The sequence below is a fragment of the Panthera onca genome, chromosome Y (genome assembly GCF_046562875.1).
Source record: "Panthera onca isolate mPanOnc1 chromosome Y, mPanOnc1 haplotype 2, whole genome shotgun sequence".
Lineage (NCBI taxonomy): Eukaryota > Metazoa > Chordata > Mammalia > Carnivora > Felidae > Panthera > Panthera onca.
Window position 1 is genome coordinate 8,101,906 of NC_138358.1, and position 16,544 is coordinate 8,118,449.

The 16,544-nt window shown below is 58.7% G+C and overlaps 2 protein-coding genes across 2 annotated transcripts; both read right to left on the reverse strand.

Moving 5' to 3' along the window:
• Nucleotides 1–4,995: 4,995 nt before the first annotated feature.
• LOC145715019 (testis-specific Y-encoded protein 2-like) lies at nucleotides 4,996–5,741 on the reverse strand. Its single transcript, XM_081794606.1, has 2 exons — nucleotides 5,044–5,741; nucleotides 4,996–5,011 (listed from the first exon to the last, which is right to left on the reverse strand). Exons 1-2 carry the CDS (start codon nucleotides 5,739–5,741, stop codon nucleotides 4,996–4,998), a joined length of 714 nt encoding a protein of 237 aa, XP_081650732.1.
• A 433-nt stretch (nucleotides 5,742–6,174) lies between these two features.
• Nucleotides 6,175–15,235, reverse strand: LOC145715020 (uncharacterized). The gene is made up of 3 exons (XM_081794607.1): nucleotides 13,984–15,235; nucleotides 13,161–13,291; nucleotides 6,175–6,241 (listed from the first exon to the last, which is right to left on the reverse strand). The coding sequence occupies exons 1-3, from the start codon at nucleotides 15,139–15,141 to the stop codon at nucleotides 6,175–6,177; spliced, it is 1,356 nt and encodes a 451-aa protein (XP_081650733.1). The 5' UTR covers nucleotides 15,142–15,235.
• Nucleotides 15,236–16,544: the final 1,309 nt, after the last annotated feature.

Below are 16,544 nucleotides of genomic sequence, written 5' to 3' on the forward strand. Positions count from 1 at the left end.
GTTTACCGAAAGCCCTGTATGGGGGCAACGGGCTGCGGGGAAGGCAGGTAGGTGGGTGGCCAGGCACAGACGAGACCACCCGCTGTGATCCCGCAGGGTCACTGGGACTTCACTTCCATCTGGCCCACACGCAAATTCTAGGGATGGGGCTTTGGGGGCAGGGCAGAAGCCTTGCAGCTTCAGCGTCAAGGAGCTGGGCACACACACCTGTGGGCACAGCCGGCAGCAGACTGGGACCAGTGTTCCTCCCTAGGCCCCTTTGACCCTCCACCACCTGAGAAGAATACTGGAGGGGCTGTACGGCTTTAGACTCCCCAAAGCGCACACACAGTGGGCCATGTGCTGCCCACTGTGGTTTGGGGCAGGGCGGGGGGAGCCCGGTCAGAATCCTGACCACAATGTCCACAGCATCCTCTGTCGACATGCAACCGCTGAGACACTGAGAAAGGAACCCAGTTCCCCATTTACATGAGGCCAGGAGTCGACTAAGCCTGAGGCTAATCAGGGTCACCCGCACAGGGACTGAGAGGCGCATTCTGGCACCACTTACATGCAAGGGGAACACAGTTCTGGGACACACCTTGACATGTCCCCAGCCCAGCTGCAGCGACAGTGGTGATCTTGTGCTGCGGGGAGAGGTGTTGCTGGCAAGGAACTGTCCCCTCAGAGAGCAGCTGGCAGGCTGCTCACCTGCCCATCCACACATGGATCACCAACACCACCCTGCTATGGCACCCCTGGGGGACTCAAGTCACCTGAGGTCTAGGGTCCCAGCTCCTCCCTTTCCCTGGGCCTGGTGCACAGGAAGCAGAGAGGAGAGCCCCAAGGAAGAGCTGACTGGTGACAAAACATGGCTCGTCTGCCAAGAGCAGAGATTTTTGCTAGACGGCTCCCTCCAGGGAAATACCTACGCCCTCTGCACACCACGTAGCCTGACAGGTTGGGTTCCCTAGCTACCCTGTGCACAAAGCCTGGGCACACCATGTAGCCCCTACGTATTTGCTACTGTCGGCCCACCAGAGCCACTCAACACACACACACACACACACACACACACACACACACACACACACACTCACTCCCACATAGACACACACTAACACACACACAAGCACACTTACTCACAAGTGGTCCACTGGCCACAGGCTTTCCTCCCCTCGGCCCCCCTCTTGACCTTGCACCAATCTCCCTTTTGCATCCTGACTTGAGCCCCCTGGCACAGCAACGATTGCACCCATCCCAGCGATTACCATCAGGACTCAGGAGGGAAGGGACTGCACTCTTGTATTCTGGCACCTGACCGTCCCACATAAGCACCTCATTCACACAGACCGCTGTGTCTCTCCTTGTCTCTCCAGTGGCCTAACCACCCACTCCTGCACAGACAGAGACACACCGCTACGCAATCGCACAAACATATGCACGCTCACACTGCCGGCACCACCACGGATCTCAGGCCCAGTTTGCCACAGACGCCCACACACACTCGCACGAACTCACGCTGGATCTCTGCCCTCGTGCGTACTCTCTCCATGAATTCCCACTCATAAGCCTCGCTGCTGCCCACAACCCACACCTGCCCCTCCCCCTGACACATCTCCCATCCTGAGCCACTGTCTGAGGACAGGGCTCGGGGTCAAAGGAGCCCCGGGTGTGGGAGGCAGCAGCAAGGTATACTGGCATCGACTATGAGAAGCCTGCCTGCTCCTGAGTTGTCCGGGGACATGTGGTCTTCGCTCTGATCCTGACTGGAGGCTTTGCTGACTGGATTCTATCTCACCAAGGACACAGCACCCCTCTGGGATCAAGGGTCCTGGCTGAAACCCCCCGAGTCCTGGCCACACTGTACCAGGACCCAATGGACCAATTTGGTCCCACTGTGCAATCCCCTTCCCTGCCTTTCGGCTCTGGCCTATACAATAAATCTCCAAATAACAGGTCTGTCTCTTCCTCCTCCTCCTTCCAGGCTCTTCCTGCCCAAGAAGGCAGGCCTCTGTGCACATGGCAACACCGGCCCCACCCCAGTACTGCACCTCTCCCGCACACACAGAATCACCCGGGCAGCGGCAGGACAGTCACACTCAGGTCCCTTCCTCATCGTCCCTCCTCAGGTCCCCATACACACACACACACACACACACACACACACACCAAAAACAGAAGGGTTTTTAGCTTCCTGTATGTGTCCACATAAACATCGTGGAAACTCTTCAAGGCTGCCACACGTTATCTCTTCCTCAATTCTCTCCGGGGCACGTAGAAGACAGGAGACTCATCCACCCATCTCTTCCAGCACTGGTGGCGTCCTCCATTGTTTCTGCATGGGCAAAGATAGAAGCTCTGCACGATTCACGCCCACACAGATGCAGAGCACCTGACGCATGTGGGCACACGCAGACACATTTGCGTACACGCGCACACACGCGCCCCCACGCAACAGACACCAAGAATGATACGGGATATTTGCAAATACATCCCAGATGGTGTCACTCTTGTGCCTCGCCCTTTTGCGATCCCCCTTGCTTTCTCACCCAGGGATTCATTTCCAGCCCCCAATGGCCTTGGACCAGTTCTAAGAATGGCTGTCGGGGTGCGGGAGGACATGGCGTGGTGGGGCACATGGAAGGAAGTGCGAGATTCTCACCACAGTGGCGCCTGGGGACACGGCAGCTCCTGACCCAAAGACTGGCAGGCAAATCCAGACTGAAGGAGCAGGGGGAAGCCCGGGACAGGGCGGACATCCACGGGGAGCATTTGTGGTGAAGCACTGCTCCTCCCGAGTTGCTCTCCAAAGCCCCAGCCCACAGCACGACTGCATTTGGTTTGCAGGCTTCGACCATCTGTGTGTTTGCAGCTGAGTCTCTGCAGGTCCCCTGTCATCCTCCCACCCTCTCCCCATGCTACCTGTGTCCCTGTGTCGGCGGACCTTCCATTTCCAAGCCAATGTGTGGCCCACGTTCCCTTGCCCATACAACACGCAGGTCAACACACCGCATACTGGGGTTCTCACCGACACGTGAGCACGTCAGATCACTGTCTTCTGGTCCCTTCCTCCCTCAGGTAGTACTGCAGGGGATTGGGCCACAGGTCCTCGATGATGATCTGGAAGAGGACACAGGCCGGCGCCACATTGGGCATAGCCCACTCTCCTCTCTGGCCGGGGGCCACCCACATCCCCACTGCTGACGAAGGCCTCAGGGGCCCCACCTCGGCAATCCTGTTCGCCCCTGGGCAGCTGTGCTCACACAGCCAGTTGAACAAGTTAAGGCTGGTGGGGTCATGCCTGCGACTGGGAGCTCCACGTTCATCATCCCAGAACCACTGGACTGGAGTGGAACGCGATGTCCTGTAGCCTGCAGGAAGAGAGGATTTGAGGAGCAAGCTGATGGCCTCCTCCCCACCCACCTGCCCCTCCCCCTCCCCCTCCCTCCTGCCCCTGATTCATGCTCCTCATCCCCCTGCCCCGCACCATCATGGGACCCACACCCTACCAGCAAAGCTCAGCTGATACTCCTTAATGATCACTGGGTTCCGGAAGTACGGGTTGGCCCCAAAGAAAAACATCACTCTGCAGCGGTACTTGGGATGGCCCACTTCTTCCACCTGCCGTGAGCAATGGGACAGGAGGGGGCAAGTGTCCTCCCTCGGGGTCCTGAGCTACTTGCCTGGCTGTGAGGGTGAGCACCTTTGCCTCACCCTCTCCTGCCCAAATCCCACCCCCGACGGGACGGCCCCCAGCCACAGCCTCCCCGGTCTCACCTCCAAGTCGACCACGTAGCTGAGCACGTCTTTGTCCTGGGCACCGATCATGGCCGACAACTGGGGGTGATTCAGAATCTGTGCTGTGTCAAGGAGCTGTGCCTTCAGATGCTGTGGAAACAGACACAGCCCCCCTCCAACCCTCCCAGGCTAAGAGCAAGGGACTAGATCACGGCATGTGCAGAAAGACCAGGAAACACTAGTCCCCACACTCCTCAGCCTCTGCAGATGCATCAGACCCCATCGACACTGGGCAGTCCGTTGGCTTCCTGTACCTCCCACGCTGTCTGCACACAGCAGGGAGAGACTCCACTGCCTGCACGCCTCACAGTTCCTTCCTATATCTGACCTGTGTGGGCTGCCAGCAGCCCATCATAGCTTGTGATGTCGGCATGTGCTCTGACCCCTCCTCACGGCTGGGTTTCTTGGCATATTCCCGTGAAGACCTATGTTGTCACCAGCCTCCTGAGTCCAGATGGAATAACATGGCTTACAGGAACCCGACTGCACACTTACGCTGCAAGCAGAGGGTGTGGGAGGGAGAAAGAGATCGAGAAGCACGGACGAGGAGGGCCGAGGAGGGAAAAGGATTAGACACAGTGACACGGCCAGTCCGGAGAGAAAGACATGGGTGGGACCGAGCCGGAGCCTGAGGACAGAGAGGGAAGCAGGGGTGGAGATACCAGGAGAGAATCCTCTGTGTGTGTGTGTGTGTGTGTGTGTGTGTGTGTGTGTGTGTGTGTGTCAGGGTCTGAGGAGGCAGCTTGTACCCCATTCGGAGTGGGTCTCAGTCGTCCTACTGTCTGGCAAAGGGGCGTGGCGTGGTTCCACTAAAGGTCACGAGTGTGTGTCTGAAATGCTCTCTTTTGAAGGAACTGCTAGGAAACGTGCACAGCCTGTGAATGTGAAGGTGGGTGTGCGGCCTGCGTAACTCTCCCATTTTGCAGCGAAATATTTCCTTGCCTTATCTGCTCTGAGTGAAGGCTGCTTTGTGCTACCCTAGCTCTGGTAGCATGGGGACACATGGCTCGTGTCTGCAAGTAATATTTGAGACCAGCCTGCAGGCCAACGTTGGCGGAGACCTAGAGGAAACAGACCCAGTCACCAAGTCCCCCCATCCCCAACAACCGCCCCTGTCCAAGGCCTTACACTGGATCCCAGACCACACCAACCCAGGGCCAGGGACCATTCCCCGGCTCTCCTCTCTGGGGGCCATCGCCCTGAGGCACCCTGCTCTCAGTGCCCAGCCCTCCTGCACAACAGCCCCCGCCATCACCCACCAGCACAAGGAAGGATACCGCCTGGGCCCAGAAGCCAGGGATGTGCTTGATGATGGCCCTTCTGTGATCCAGGTAAGAAATCTGCCTCCGAAGAATCCTGCGCTTCAGCCGCCATAAGGCCCTGGAATCCTGGGCATTCCCAGCGCTGATCTCCAGCTGAAGACGCTCCAGTGCTGCCAGCGGGTCCTGGGCTGAGGCAGGACGCAGCGCTGGCTCTTGCTGCTGCAGCGGCTGGGAGAGCTGGGGCCCCTCCTCCGCCTCTGCATCTGCCTCGCGCTTCTCCTCTTGCTCCTGAAACTCCTCCTGCTGCTGTCTCTCAACTTCCACCTCCTCCTCCTCGTGCATGTCCTCTGCTTCTGGCTTGGCTTCCTCAGAATTCTCCTCTCCAGCCACCTCATCCTTGGTCGCCTCGCCGTCCTCTTCCTCCTCCCCGATCACCACCTCAGCCGCCACCATTCCGTCATCCAATATCAGCACCAATTCCTCCGCTGGGCTTGCCACCTGTATCTCACACCCGGCCTGGGCTTCCTGCACAGGATGGGCGCTTGCCGCCCCTGAACCTGGGGACTGCGGCCAGCCCACGCCCTCCAGCGCCCCTGCATTCCCGCGGGGCCGGGACTCTCCACCTTTCGCATCCGGGACGATCAGGGCCCAGGGTCGGCGGGAATCTCCGCTTTGTCCGGACCGCGACACGCTGGCCATGACGCTCGGCCCCGGCCCCAGTGTAGCTAGGGCAGCCTCAGGACAAGGACAGGAAACGGCAGCAGGTGGGGGGAGCCTTGGCCGCAAGACCATGAGCTCCCTGAAGCCTCCCGCCGCAGCCCGCCAAAGTTGAGCGCAGGCGCACAGGCTCTGGGATTTGAGGACTCCGCATTGGCTGTGGCTGCTGTGGAGGAGGGGCCGAGACAGAGGCAGTGAAGAGTGTGCGCATGCGGCCTGGGGGCGAAGTGGTTCCAGGGCAGGTCAGGCCAGCTGGCCAGGTTCGGGGAGCAATCAGTTGCAAGACAGCAAGACAGGGTGCTGGCCGCCAGCAAGCGCGCGCCAATGGCCGGTCCAGGCTCTGGAGCGAGTGCCAAGGTGCCAGCGTGGCCCCCGTTTGCCGCATGTCCTCTTCAGCGCTGTCACCTTCCAGGCTTCACTTGCGAGGTCCCCGGTATCGCGCAGTGTGTGGTCGCTTGTACACCCTTTCCCCAGAGGCCTCACTACGGGCACCAGAGCGTTCAGCACAGGATCGTCCACGCCGTGAGCCACTCCCTGCTCCGTCCCTTGCCCCTTCTTCATGAAGCTGGGGCAAAGCCTGGAGAAGTCCTTAGTGTCACGCCTACCGGGGCCACATGGCCGTCCGCACGGTATCTCCTCCTTGGCCGTCAGGCTGAGGGCGGCGGTAAGGTGGGTGCCCACCCAGAACCAGTGACACCCACCCTAGACCCACCCCACCGCCATGTCCTTGCAAGAAAACAGCTCAGTAGACCTCACTGCACTGCAATTCAGAGCAAAGAACAACCCCCAGAGCACCATCTGCCACTGGTGCCCTACTGATCTCCGTACAGAGCGCCAGGGAGATGGGGTAGTAGTAGGATTTAGCAGCTTGCTCCGGTCCTGAAATCTAACCTTCCACTAAAAGGAGGACGACTCCAACCACGCAGGGCACGTAGGGGCCCTTCACCGAGAATTGCAGACTTGTCTGTGTCTGTCTCTGAGAAAGCCCTGTGCCTGCTTTCACTAGTACACGCGAAAGCAGACGAGTTCCCTTCCCATTTCCCAGGCACCAACAAGAATTCTGAAGAAGCATGCACCCAGACACAGAAGGTCCACTGAGAGAGACAGCGAAAAAGAGACACACAGAGAGACAGAGCTATAGAGGGAGAGAGAGAGACACGTGCAAGCAGAGCAGATGAAGGAAGGACGAGTGGAGGGGAAGACCGGCCTGGAGAGGGAGAGTCCGGGGAGATTGGTGGGAGAGACGGGGAGGAGGAGCAAGACAAGAAGAGACAGAGGGGCACCTATTACAAGGAAGACAGGCGGAGACAGGGGGAGGCATTAGTGATGGAGAGGAGGGAGACGAAGACAAAGAGAGCTGGAAGGAAAGTGGGAGGGAGGGACAGGAAGAAGACAAGGGAGGGGGAGGTAAGGAGAGGGTAGGAGGAAGGAGAGCAGGGGCAGCCGAGGCGGAGACAGGTGGGCTGACTCTGAAGACAGGGCAACTGCAGTGTGCACTTTCACCTGGTGAAATTCACCTGTGCAATTTGCACAGAGACGAATGCTCTACAGTGGTCAGCCCTCAGCACAAAAGGCACCGCTCCCACCTGGACCTTAAGGGCAGTCTGAAACGATCGCTGAACGAGAAGGAAGCTGCAATGAGGTCATTCGGGGTGAGGAAGAGGGCACCGCAGGGAAGAAAACAAGGACCCGTTCCCCACAGGGCTGCTGGAAGCCCTGCACTTACCAGCAGGAGACAGGAAACGGGACTGCCGGAAAGACACAGCAGAGATTTAGGCACAGCACATGCGGGAAGAAATCACGTCCCAAAGCTCGGCAAATTCAAGCAAAAGCAGAGGCTGCACATCCATGAATGTCAATGCTTTCCGAGTGGAACCAACGAAGTTCTCACAGATGCCCAGGAAATGTGCTCAACTCTGAGGCCCCCTCGCCTCTGGCAAGCTTCTCATCCAAAGCGACTCATCACAGAGAAAGGGTGGACCGTGAGCAAAAGAGCCAAGGTCTCCTTCGGATCCCCGGACGCAGACAGGTGATCCGCCCAGTAATTTCAAGCCAACGTATGGTGATAAAGGTTACCTTCCACCACAGTGATGGAGGAAACTCGCACCCGAGGGGAGGACAATGAGTGAGAACCGCATCCCAGGCTGTAAGCTAAGGACAGACCATCAAGCTGTATTGGAAGGTCACGAGACCGTGACTCAAATGTCTGTACAGACACAGAGCGTCTGCAGAAGCACGAGGGCTGGATCGTTGTAAGCAGGTAGCAGGATTTCTAAGTCTGGGCTGCCTGTATGATACGAAAGGCTAACACGTGCAAGCAGAGCTATGCCCATGTGATGCGGATCAGCCTCCTGAGGCGGTACTTTGTACCCTGTGGAGGACCTGGGAGACGCATGCAGGCGGGCTCCTTGTGCACCTCTGCCACCAGGCACACATGTGGGAAATGTAGGGCCAAAGGGTTTGCCGCCGGGCTTAGTGTGGCTCACCCTTCTGCGGGTGCATTGAGCATCAGTGCAGAAAGCACTGGGCTCACTGAAAGAAGCCAGCCCCTGACAGAAGCACAGTGGTGGTGAGCCCTGCCTGATGGATTCCTGAGGAGACTAAAGGAGTTAAAGGCATGCAGTCCACCAGAGAGTAGAGTGGTGCTAATCAGGGGAGGGTGCGATGAGGAGGTGTCGGGGCTCGGGTGTGAAGATGCAGTCATGCCATGTGCATGAGTTCTGGAGATCTAACTTGCACAGGGCAGCCGTAAGCAATGCTTCACCGCCTCGTCAGATTTCTCAGAGGCAAGTGCTCTCACCACAAACAAAGAGGGGTCGCTGAGAAATGTCCCGGCGAAGGTGGCTGGACGGAGCGCTTGCACGTGAAGGATACGGGCACATCCGTCACTGCCCGTTGTGTCCCTCAGGCACGCACTAGTCCTGGTGGACTAAGCTGAGCTCAGAACCCAGCAGTCAAAGGTGTCAGCCTCGTTCCTGCAGACATGAATCAGACTCCCAGGTAGGACGTAATGGACAAATTAGGGACCAGAACACACAGGAGGCACACGGAAACGAGACACACACTGGCAGGGGGAAGTCTCTCCCAGCCAGGAACATGCCACGTGGCAAAAGAGTAAGTGGGAAAACGTTGCCGGTCCGCTTTTCACAATTTACGCCTGCATCTGCAACGTGCAGGCCAGTGACGTTTGAGCCCCTCGGGCGCAAAGGGTTTGAAAACAGAAGGACAGAAAATAGAGGTGTGACGGAATGCTCACAGCAAGCCAGCTGCATTTGGGGACATTAACTGGCTGGCAGTGAGTGCATGGCCAATCCTCTGACGAAGGTCCTACAGGCACGGAAGGATTTCTGGCTCCTGGAACATAGAACAGAACACGCAGAAGCCCCTCCACCTGACAGCAGGACAGCAATTGGATCTGTCAGTGGAAGAAAGGGTTTGAATGCAGAGGGAAGCACACTCAAGCGCAGAAGCATACACCAAAGACAAGACAGGCCACCAGAGCCACAGCTGACCCAACACACAGGTGTGCAGAGACGAAGGCGGTTACACGGGTACAGCTGTGCCCACTTAGGCCAGGCAAGGAGGCATCACCAGAGAGGTGTCGGCACAGGCAAAGCCAGGAAAAGACACAAACACGCCAGGGCTCACTCAGGGAGACAGAGGAGCACAGGCAATGCGAGACATTTCCTGTGAACAGAGAACAACGGGACGATCCCGACAGGCCAATGAGACACGCGTGGTTCAGAGACATGGAAGTCAGAAGGCTCCTGAATTGCTGAGGGTGTCCTCTCTCGAGGGACAGCACTCTGGAGCCCACACACGCTGATGTTGGGGTGGAAGAGGCCGCTGGGCAGCAGATACAGTTGTGCAGGGGGTTTAGCAGCTCCTGGACCCTAGGGCTCCCCGGGGAGAGCTGCGGATACGGGAGGACACCCGGGGATGCCGGGTGTGCAGCATGAGGGCTGTAATCCCTCGGACACAGAGCACCGAGGCCTCTGCCCACGGACCTCAAGTGTCCACACTTGAGGGTTTGGCTCTGGGTGCCGTGAGTGTATTCCACACCCACACTTTGTCCGTACCTTGTCTTTGGGACAGGCCGGGCGCAAACGTCACCCTGGCCCCTAAGGAGGTATTGGCTGGAGATATTAACATGTGGGGGACCCGGTGTTCACCTGTCCCGTAAAGTGTTCCTGCTCGGCAAGACCTATCAAGTAACGGCCTGCTTGTGCAGAAAGATGCCCCAAAGGGCCCAGCCTCATGACCACTGAGGCCGTATTCCCACTGCACAATCACTGGCCATACTTTCTTTGGATGTTCACACCCAAAGACTCGGGTCAGCACTGGGAGCTTTTCCAGGGTACCCTGACATTTACCCATCAAGCAGCTGAGAAGACGTGCCTCTCCAGCCAGCGTGCAGACAGCAGCGAGAGAAAGGCCTGCCTTCCCTTCTAGAGAGTGCGACAGCCTCTGCCCTGGAAGAGGTAAGGCTTGGTCGCACAGATCCTCAACTCCACAGCGTGCTGACACCCCGCTGACCATGTTGTCTGCATATGATAGGGGCAAGAGGCCTCCATGCATTGGGACTGCCCACGCCTTCTCTGGAATAGACCCACTGCAGAGAAGGCTCTTGTACTGCAGAGCTGTGCAGTGGGGATCCTGGGGAGCTTGGGCAGCTTGGGAGACAGGAATATTAGTGTCGGGAGGTCAGTGTCAGGCACGCTGTGCTGGGGGCCGTGGTACATGGGGATACAGAAGAGCCTGCGATGGACAAGGCTGAACTCTGTCTACTGCACTGCTCGCACGGTGGAGCTTTTGCCCCATCCCTAGCACAGACATCTCTGGCAAGCAGCCATCTGCTGTGTAAGGAGTATCCCAGCACTCACGTCTTCGCAGGTGAGGCTCGTCCCAGTCCTTTCTAAGCCCCAGGCCTGCCGGGGACCTCTGCACAGAATGCTAAGGCCTCACAAGTCCATCGTTCCCTATGTGGCTGAGGCAGCCTTTGTCCTGGCACTCAGGCAAAGGAACACAGGCTGCCTGGGACGAGGCGACCTCCCTGAGCGCCTGCTGGTGTTTGCACTTGGGAGTCTTCTCACAAGTCTCACATGGCGTGTTGGACACACGGCTTAAGCCTGTGGACACAGAGGAAGAGCATCACCCGACTCATCACGGCTGATGATGAGAGGGCAGAGGGCACACGGGAGAGGCTGGCGTGTTCGTGCCCTTGAAGAGCCCCACCTCCCCGTGACCCTCCCCTCTGTTGGCTTGCAATCTGGGCCACCCATTCGTAACCAGAGGTCTTTTCAGAAACAGCAAAGTTCACACAAGTGAAGCGGTGTTTGGGAGGCTCAGCTTCAGGAAGTGGAACCAGCAAAGTTGGCTGTGATTTTGGAGTTGCGTGAGACTGTAGTGGGCTGTTTTCTCTGCAGTGTGTATGTTGTCCCTGTCAACTCTACCTGAAGCAGAACTTCTTCGGTCTTACCCACCCACTCTGCCTCTGGTCCCTCGGTTCCTTCCCCTGGACACCAATCTTACAACCTGCTCACAATCCCTCAAATATGTGTGGCTGGTCCTGAGATCCTGACCTTGTCCACAAGACAGTCTGCATTGGTAGACGTCTGAAAACCAGAGGGTAATCAACCCTGGGAATTCCTCCCTGTGTGGCGGTTCAGTCAACATGACTGAGGGTGTCCCCATGCGGGATTCTGGGGGCACCATCATGGACATGCCCAAACCCTGAATATTGGACATCCCTGGCCTGTGCTGGCCTCTCCGTTTCCTTGAATTTCCTCATTTTCACAGGAAAGCTATGAACCTGGGCACTGGCCTTTCTCTCAGGTTTGTGCCCTGGCCTCCCTCACCCAAGTCCCCATTGCTTCAATCTTACTGACCTCACATGCAATCCCAATGTGTGACCCATCCCTACGGACAATGTCCTACGTCCCGCCCTTCCTTGGAACTCCAATGTGCAGGCACAGAACACTTACACCTCTGGACAGCCGCATGTATACATGGACACGCCCCAGAGCGAACCTGAGAGGAAGACACACACAAACACTTCATGCTGTTTATCTCCCATTCTATATTTCTTCCAATGTATTGGACCCCCGCCCTGCGCCACGTGTCACCACCACCCTTGTCCTTATTTCATGGCCAGGAGAATCTTGTGGACCATCGGTGAGCATCGGAAGGGTTTCCACTGGGGTCGATGAAGTGCGACGCTCCTTCATACTCTTCTCAAGATCGTGCATATCCCTGGGATATATGGGTACACACAGACAGACACATACACACACACACACACACACACACACACACACACACACACACACAGACACACAGGACAGGTGAGAGTCTTATCTTGGCCCTGAGTAAGGTTGCTTGAATGTTTCCAAACGGAAAGTAGGATGGGAGGGTGTGATAAGCTGTGCCAAAGCTGACAAGGGGATCCAGAAGCCAGACAACATGTGGGATGGTGGTAGGAGGCCTGAGGGTGGGGTTCATGGTCCGGGAATGACAGTTGTCACCGTGCTATGTGATGAGCCAGCTTTGGTTGTCCCGCTTTGCTCATTCTTTTTGTCTAGCCCCCTTCCCACCTTCAGGCTCCCCAAAGGGGCAAAGCCTCTGGGACACGTTACTTCTTAAGACTCCCTGTCTCAGGCTGATGCCCTTTTGACCTGGGGTCACCTCCTGTGCCGCTGTGAGTCTCGGTGCCTCCATGCAGAAGAGAATTGTGCCCTGGACCCCACGACACACATTTCCGTGCCCACACCCTTGGCTGCTCACCTCTTTCCCTCTCAGTTCTCTCTCCTGGGGCCTCCTTCATCTTGAAATACGGCAGGGGGTTGGGCCAAAGATCCTCTATGATTATCTGGTAGGGGAGACAGGCCAGGCCTCAGGTAGCTATCCCACGCAGTGGGGGAACCCATGAAAATCACCTCCCTTCCTTGTTACAGGGCCCCACCTCAGCAATCCTGCTAGAGCCGGCAAAGCTGTGGTCAGAGAACCAGTTGAAGAAGTTGAGGCTGCTGTTGTCATGCCTGCATCTGTAGGCCTCCTGTCTGTACCTTGGGTACCACTGGATGGGACTGGAATGAGACGCCCTATACCCTGCAGGAAGACGCGTATGTGAGAAGGCGCCAGAGAACTTATCACATTCAACCCTCCACCCACTGCCGCCCATGCAGTCAGTGGACACTTACCATCAAGGCCTAGGACATACTCCTTCGTAACGACTTCATTCTGGAAGTAGGAGTTCTTGCCAAAAAACAGCAGGATCTTCCGGCATTCCCTGGGAAACTTGTGTTCCTCCACCTCCGTGGTACAGTGGGGCAGAAATGTGAAATCTTGTTCCAGGAGACCCGCCCTCCCCTGAGGAAGGAACACATCACTTCTCCCCACCACCTCCCCTCCCCACACAGCCAGCCACCCACACCACCTCCCACTCCCAGGCCGACCTTCAAATTGGTCATGTGGCGAAGCATGCTTTCATCGGGCTTACTAATCAGGGCTGACATCTGAGGGTGGTTCACAAACTGCCGCAGGTCAAAGAGCCTTCAGGTGCTGGGCGTGAGAGAGCTCGAACCAGAGAACCAGTGTGGACAGCATCCAGGCGTCCTCCCCCCGGGACTGGCGTCCTCCCCCAGGGTCTCAAGCCCTCCCCGCAGGCTGCGTCCAGGCCCACGGGGTCTCAGGATCGCGCAGGGCTCTGCTAGACACGCACAGGAGGCTGTGCATGCCCAGACGCCCGCAACCACGCCTAGCTTTGTGTGCTCGTGAGGACACTGAGGACGCTTACTTCCACACAGCCAGACAGCACACATCCGGTCTCGCGCCGACCAGTGGGCATTCACATCGCCTTCCCCGCAGCAAGATGCTTAGCGGGACCCAGAAACGTGCCCCCACGCGGCTTTGTGTGGGAAGAAGCCCTCGGTCATTTCCCCGACCTGGCCTGGACCTCCACCGCCACTCCCCACTCTCCCAGCGCTGTTTCCGTGCCAGGTGCGACGTAAAGCACACATGCCTCCCCCACCCCGGCACTGCCCTCCTCCCACACTCATTGCAGAGCCAGGACCACCGGATGGGATCACGTTTGCACGTTCCCGGCCACTGGAGCGTGGCGTAGCTCCAGTCCCTGTCCTGGGTTCCTCTAAATGTCACCTCCCTTTCCTTCCTCTTGCGCAAGCCCAGCCCCCTCTGGACCCTCCACCAGCAGCAGGAAGGATACAGCCTTGGCCCAGAAACCACGGATGCCCTGGATAAGGGCACCTCTCTGCTGCAGATGTCGCTGCCGCCTCTGCCACATCCTGAGTTTGAGTCGAGCGTGCTCCCGGCTGGCTTGTTTATTCACCGGCTGTAGCTCTATCTGAAGGGCCTCCAGAGCCTCCAGAGCCTCCAGTGGGGAAGGGCAAGGACGGAGGCCTGACTCTACCTGCTCCTTCTTATCCTGCTTCACCTGCAGCTCCTGGGCTTCTTCCACCCATCGGCCTTCCTGCTCACTCGGCTTCTGTTCCTCCTCCTCCCGCTCCTCCTTGTCCTCCTTGCCCTCCACCTCCTCCTCGCCCTGCTGCTGCTCCTCCAGCGCTTCCTTCTCCTGCTCCTCTTCCTCCTCCGTTTGCAATTCTGCTCTCCCTTTAATGGCTCGCACGCCTTCCCTTCCTCCTCCTGCTCCTCCTCCTGGTCCCCTTCCCCTGCCACTGCCGCCGCCAATGCCTCCACCGCCACCGCCGCGGCCGGCGCCGTGGCCGCCGCCGCCGCCGCCGCCGCCGCCGCCGCGCCCGCTTGTATACCCTGCTGCTCCTGCTCCTCCCCTTTCATTTCCGCCAACTCCTCCTCCTTCCGCTCTTCCTCCTTCTGCTTGGGCTTCTGCTGCTCCTCCTCCTTCTAATCTTTTACTCCTGCTGCCTCTCCCCCTCTTCCTCCTCCTCCTCCTCCTTCTGCTCTTCTGGTCCTGCTGCTCCCCCTCGCCCTTCAGGTCCTCCTCCTCGTGAACTTGGACCTTCTCCTTCCCCGGCTCCTGCTCCTCGTCCTCCTCCCCCTTCTTCCTCTGCTCATGCCCCTCTTCCCCAGGCGCGTCCTCTTCCGCGGCCGCCACCTCAACCTCCTCCTCCGCCAGGCCCCACAGCGCCTCCACCGCCACTATGTCATGCACCAGCGGCACCGATATCTCGCTGGGGCCGCCCACCTGCCTCTCGGGTCGGGCCTGGCCTTCCTGCACAGGCTGTTCGCTTGTGGCCTGCAAGCCTTCGGCCTGCGGCACCTCCGGCCCTGCCGGAGACCCAGTGTCCCCACGGGCCCTCGTCTCTCGACCGCCCCGTTCCCGGTCGAAGGCGGCATGGGGCCTCCGGGCATCCCCAGTGTTTCGGAAACACGAGTCGCGCAACATGCGGCCCCGGCCCGAGACACCAACTGTGGCTCCTACCGACGACGAAGCGGGAGGTGAAAGCACGGCCCCCCTCCCCAGACCCAGTGAGCGGAGCCCTGAGGGCAATGGCTGGCAACTCGCTCCCCCTTCCTCCCAGAGCCCAAAGGTCGAGGGGGCGCATGCGCATGCGCATGCGCATGCGCATGGTGCTGTACCCAGGATGCCTCGGCGGTGGCTATCGCTATGCCGATGCTGCCTCGGAGGCCTTTGTGGGGAGAGGTGTGCGCCTGCGGCTTTGAGGCTGAGGGAGCTCCAAGCCACGCCCAGGCCGCTTCACTGCCTTCAGGACCAATCATAGGGACGGTGGCGTGCGTGGCTTCGGCGGTCCCGCCCCTAGGTCACCCGGAAACTGGGGCGCGTCTGTTGCATAGGCAGGAAGGCTCTGGGCCCCGTGCAGTGCAACTCCTCCGGGGGGCTTGCAGCCGGCCCTCTGTGCGCTCTGGGTGCCCTGTTTGGCTTCTGGCCATGCGAAAGCGACCTTTGCATTCCACGCTGCGCTGGGCACGCGGCTATCTACACACACGGGTAAAGGGGGACCTCCCCGCTTTGCCCATTTACACCGCCACCTTTGTTCATTGTGCCCCTAGTCCGACAAATCCACTCAGCGGATCACCTTGGCTGTCCGGGAGACGCATGTCAGCTGTGCGCCTGCTGTCTGTGCACCCCGGTTTTCCATCTGCTCAGCCTCCTTTGCATACTCTCTACGTCCATCCTTGCTCCCAGAAGACATGTATGTCATGACAGCAGTCTAGCAGTGCACCGGCTAGGGAAGGTCGGTGACCAGAGGTGTGTGACGTGGAGAGGACGCCACACTAGGGGAGGCTGCGTATCATGCGCGCCGCTCTTGCCGTTTGTCCCCGTTGCCTGGAAAGTGACACACTGGCAAGCACACACCCCCCTCTCATGACGGGCTGCCCATTGCTCCCGTGTGTGGCAGTGCACAGGAAAGACCCGTGACCGTGGGCCCTGGGATTCCTGGAGCTTGTGTCTGTCCCACAGACAGCGGTCCCCTTCCTCCCACAATGCTTGGCCATCTTCTCACAGGGACCCTCCCCAGGCCTTCGTTGGCCGTATGTCTGTTCATCCTGGTCCCATTTCCTTTACCACTCACTTAGGCGGCAGGCTGCCATGAGCGTGGGCGCTGGCTCAAAACACTGTCCCCCTGTGCCACAGGCAGCATGATTTCAAGGGTCTCCGAGAGGTATCGGGGGGTTGGGGGATGCAGTGTTGGGACCCAAGTGAGGGACACGCCCCAGGGTCTACATGAAGCCACATGACCACTTTGGGGAAGCAATAAGCTGCAGACGGTGTGCAGTGAGGGCGATGATGTGGTCTCCCTCCCTGTCAGGGCAGTGGTGATGTGG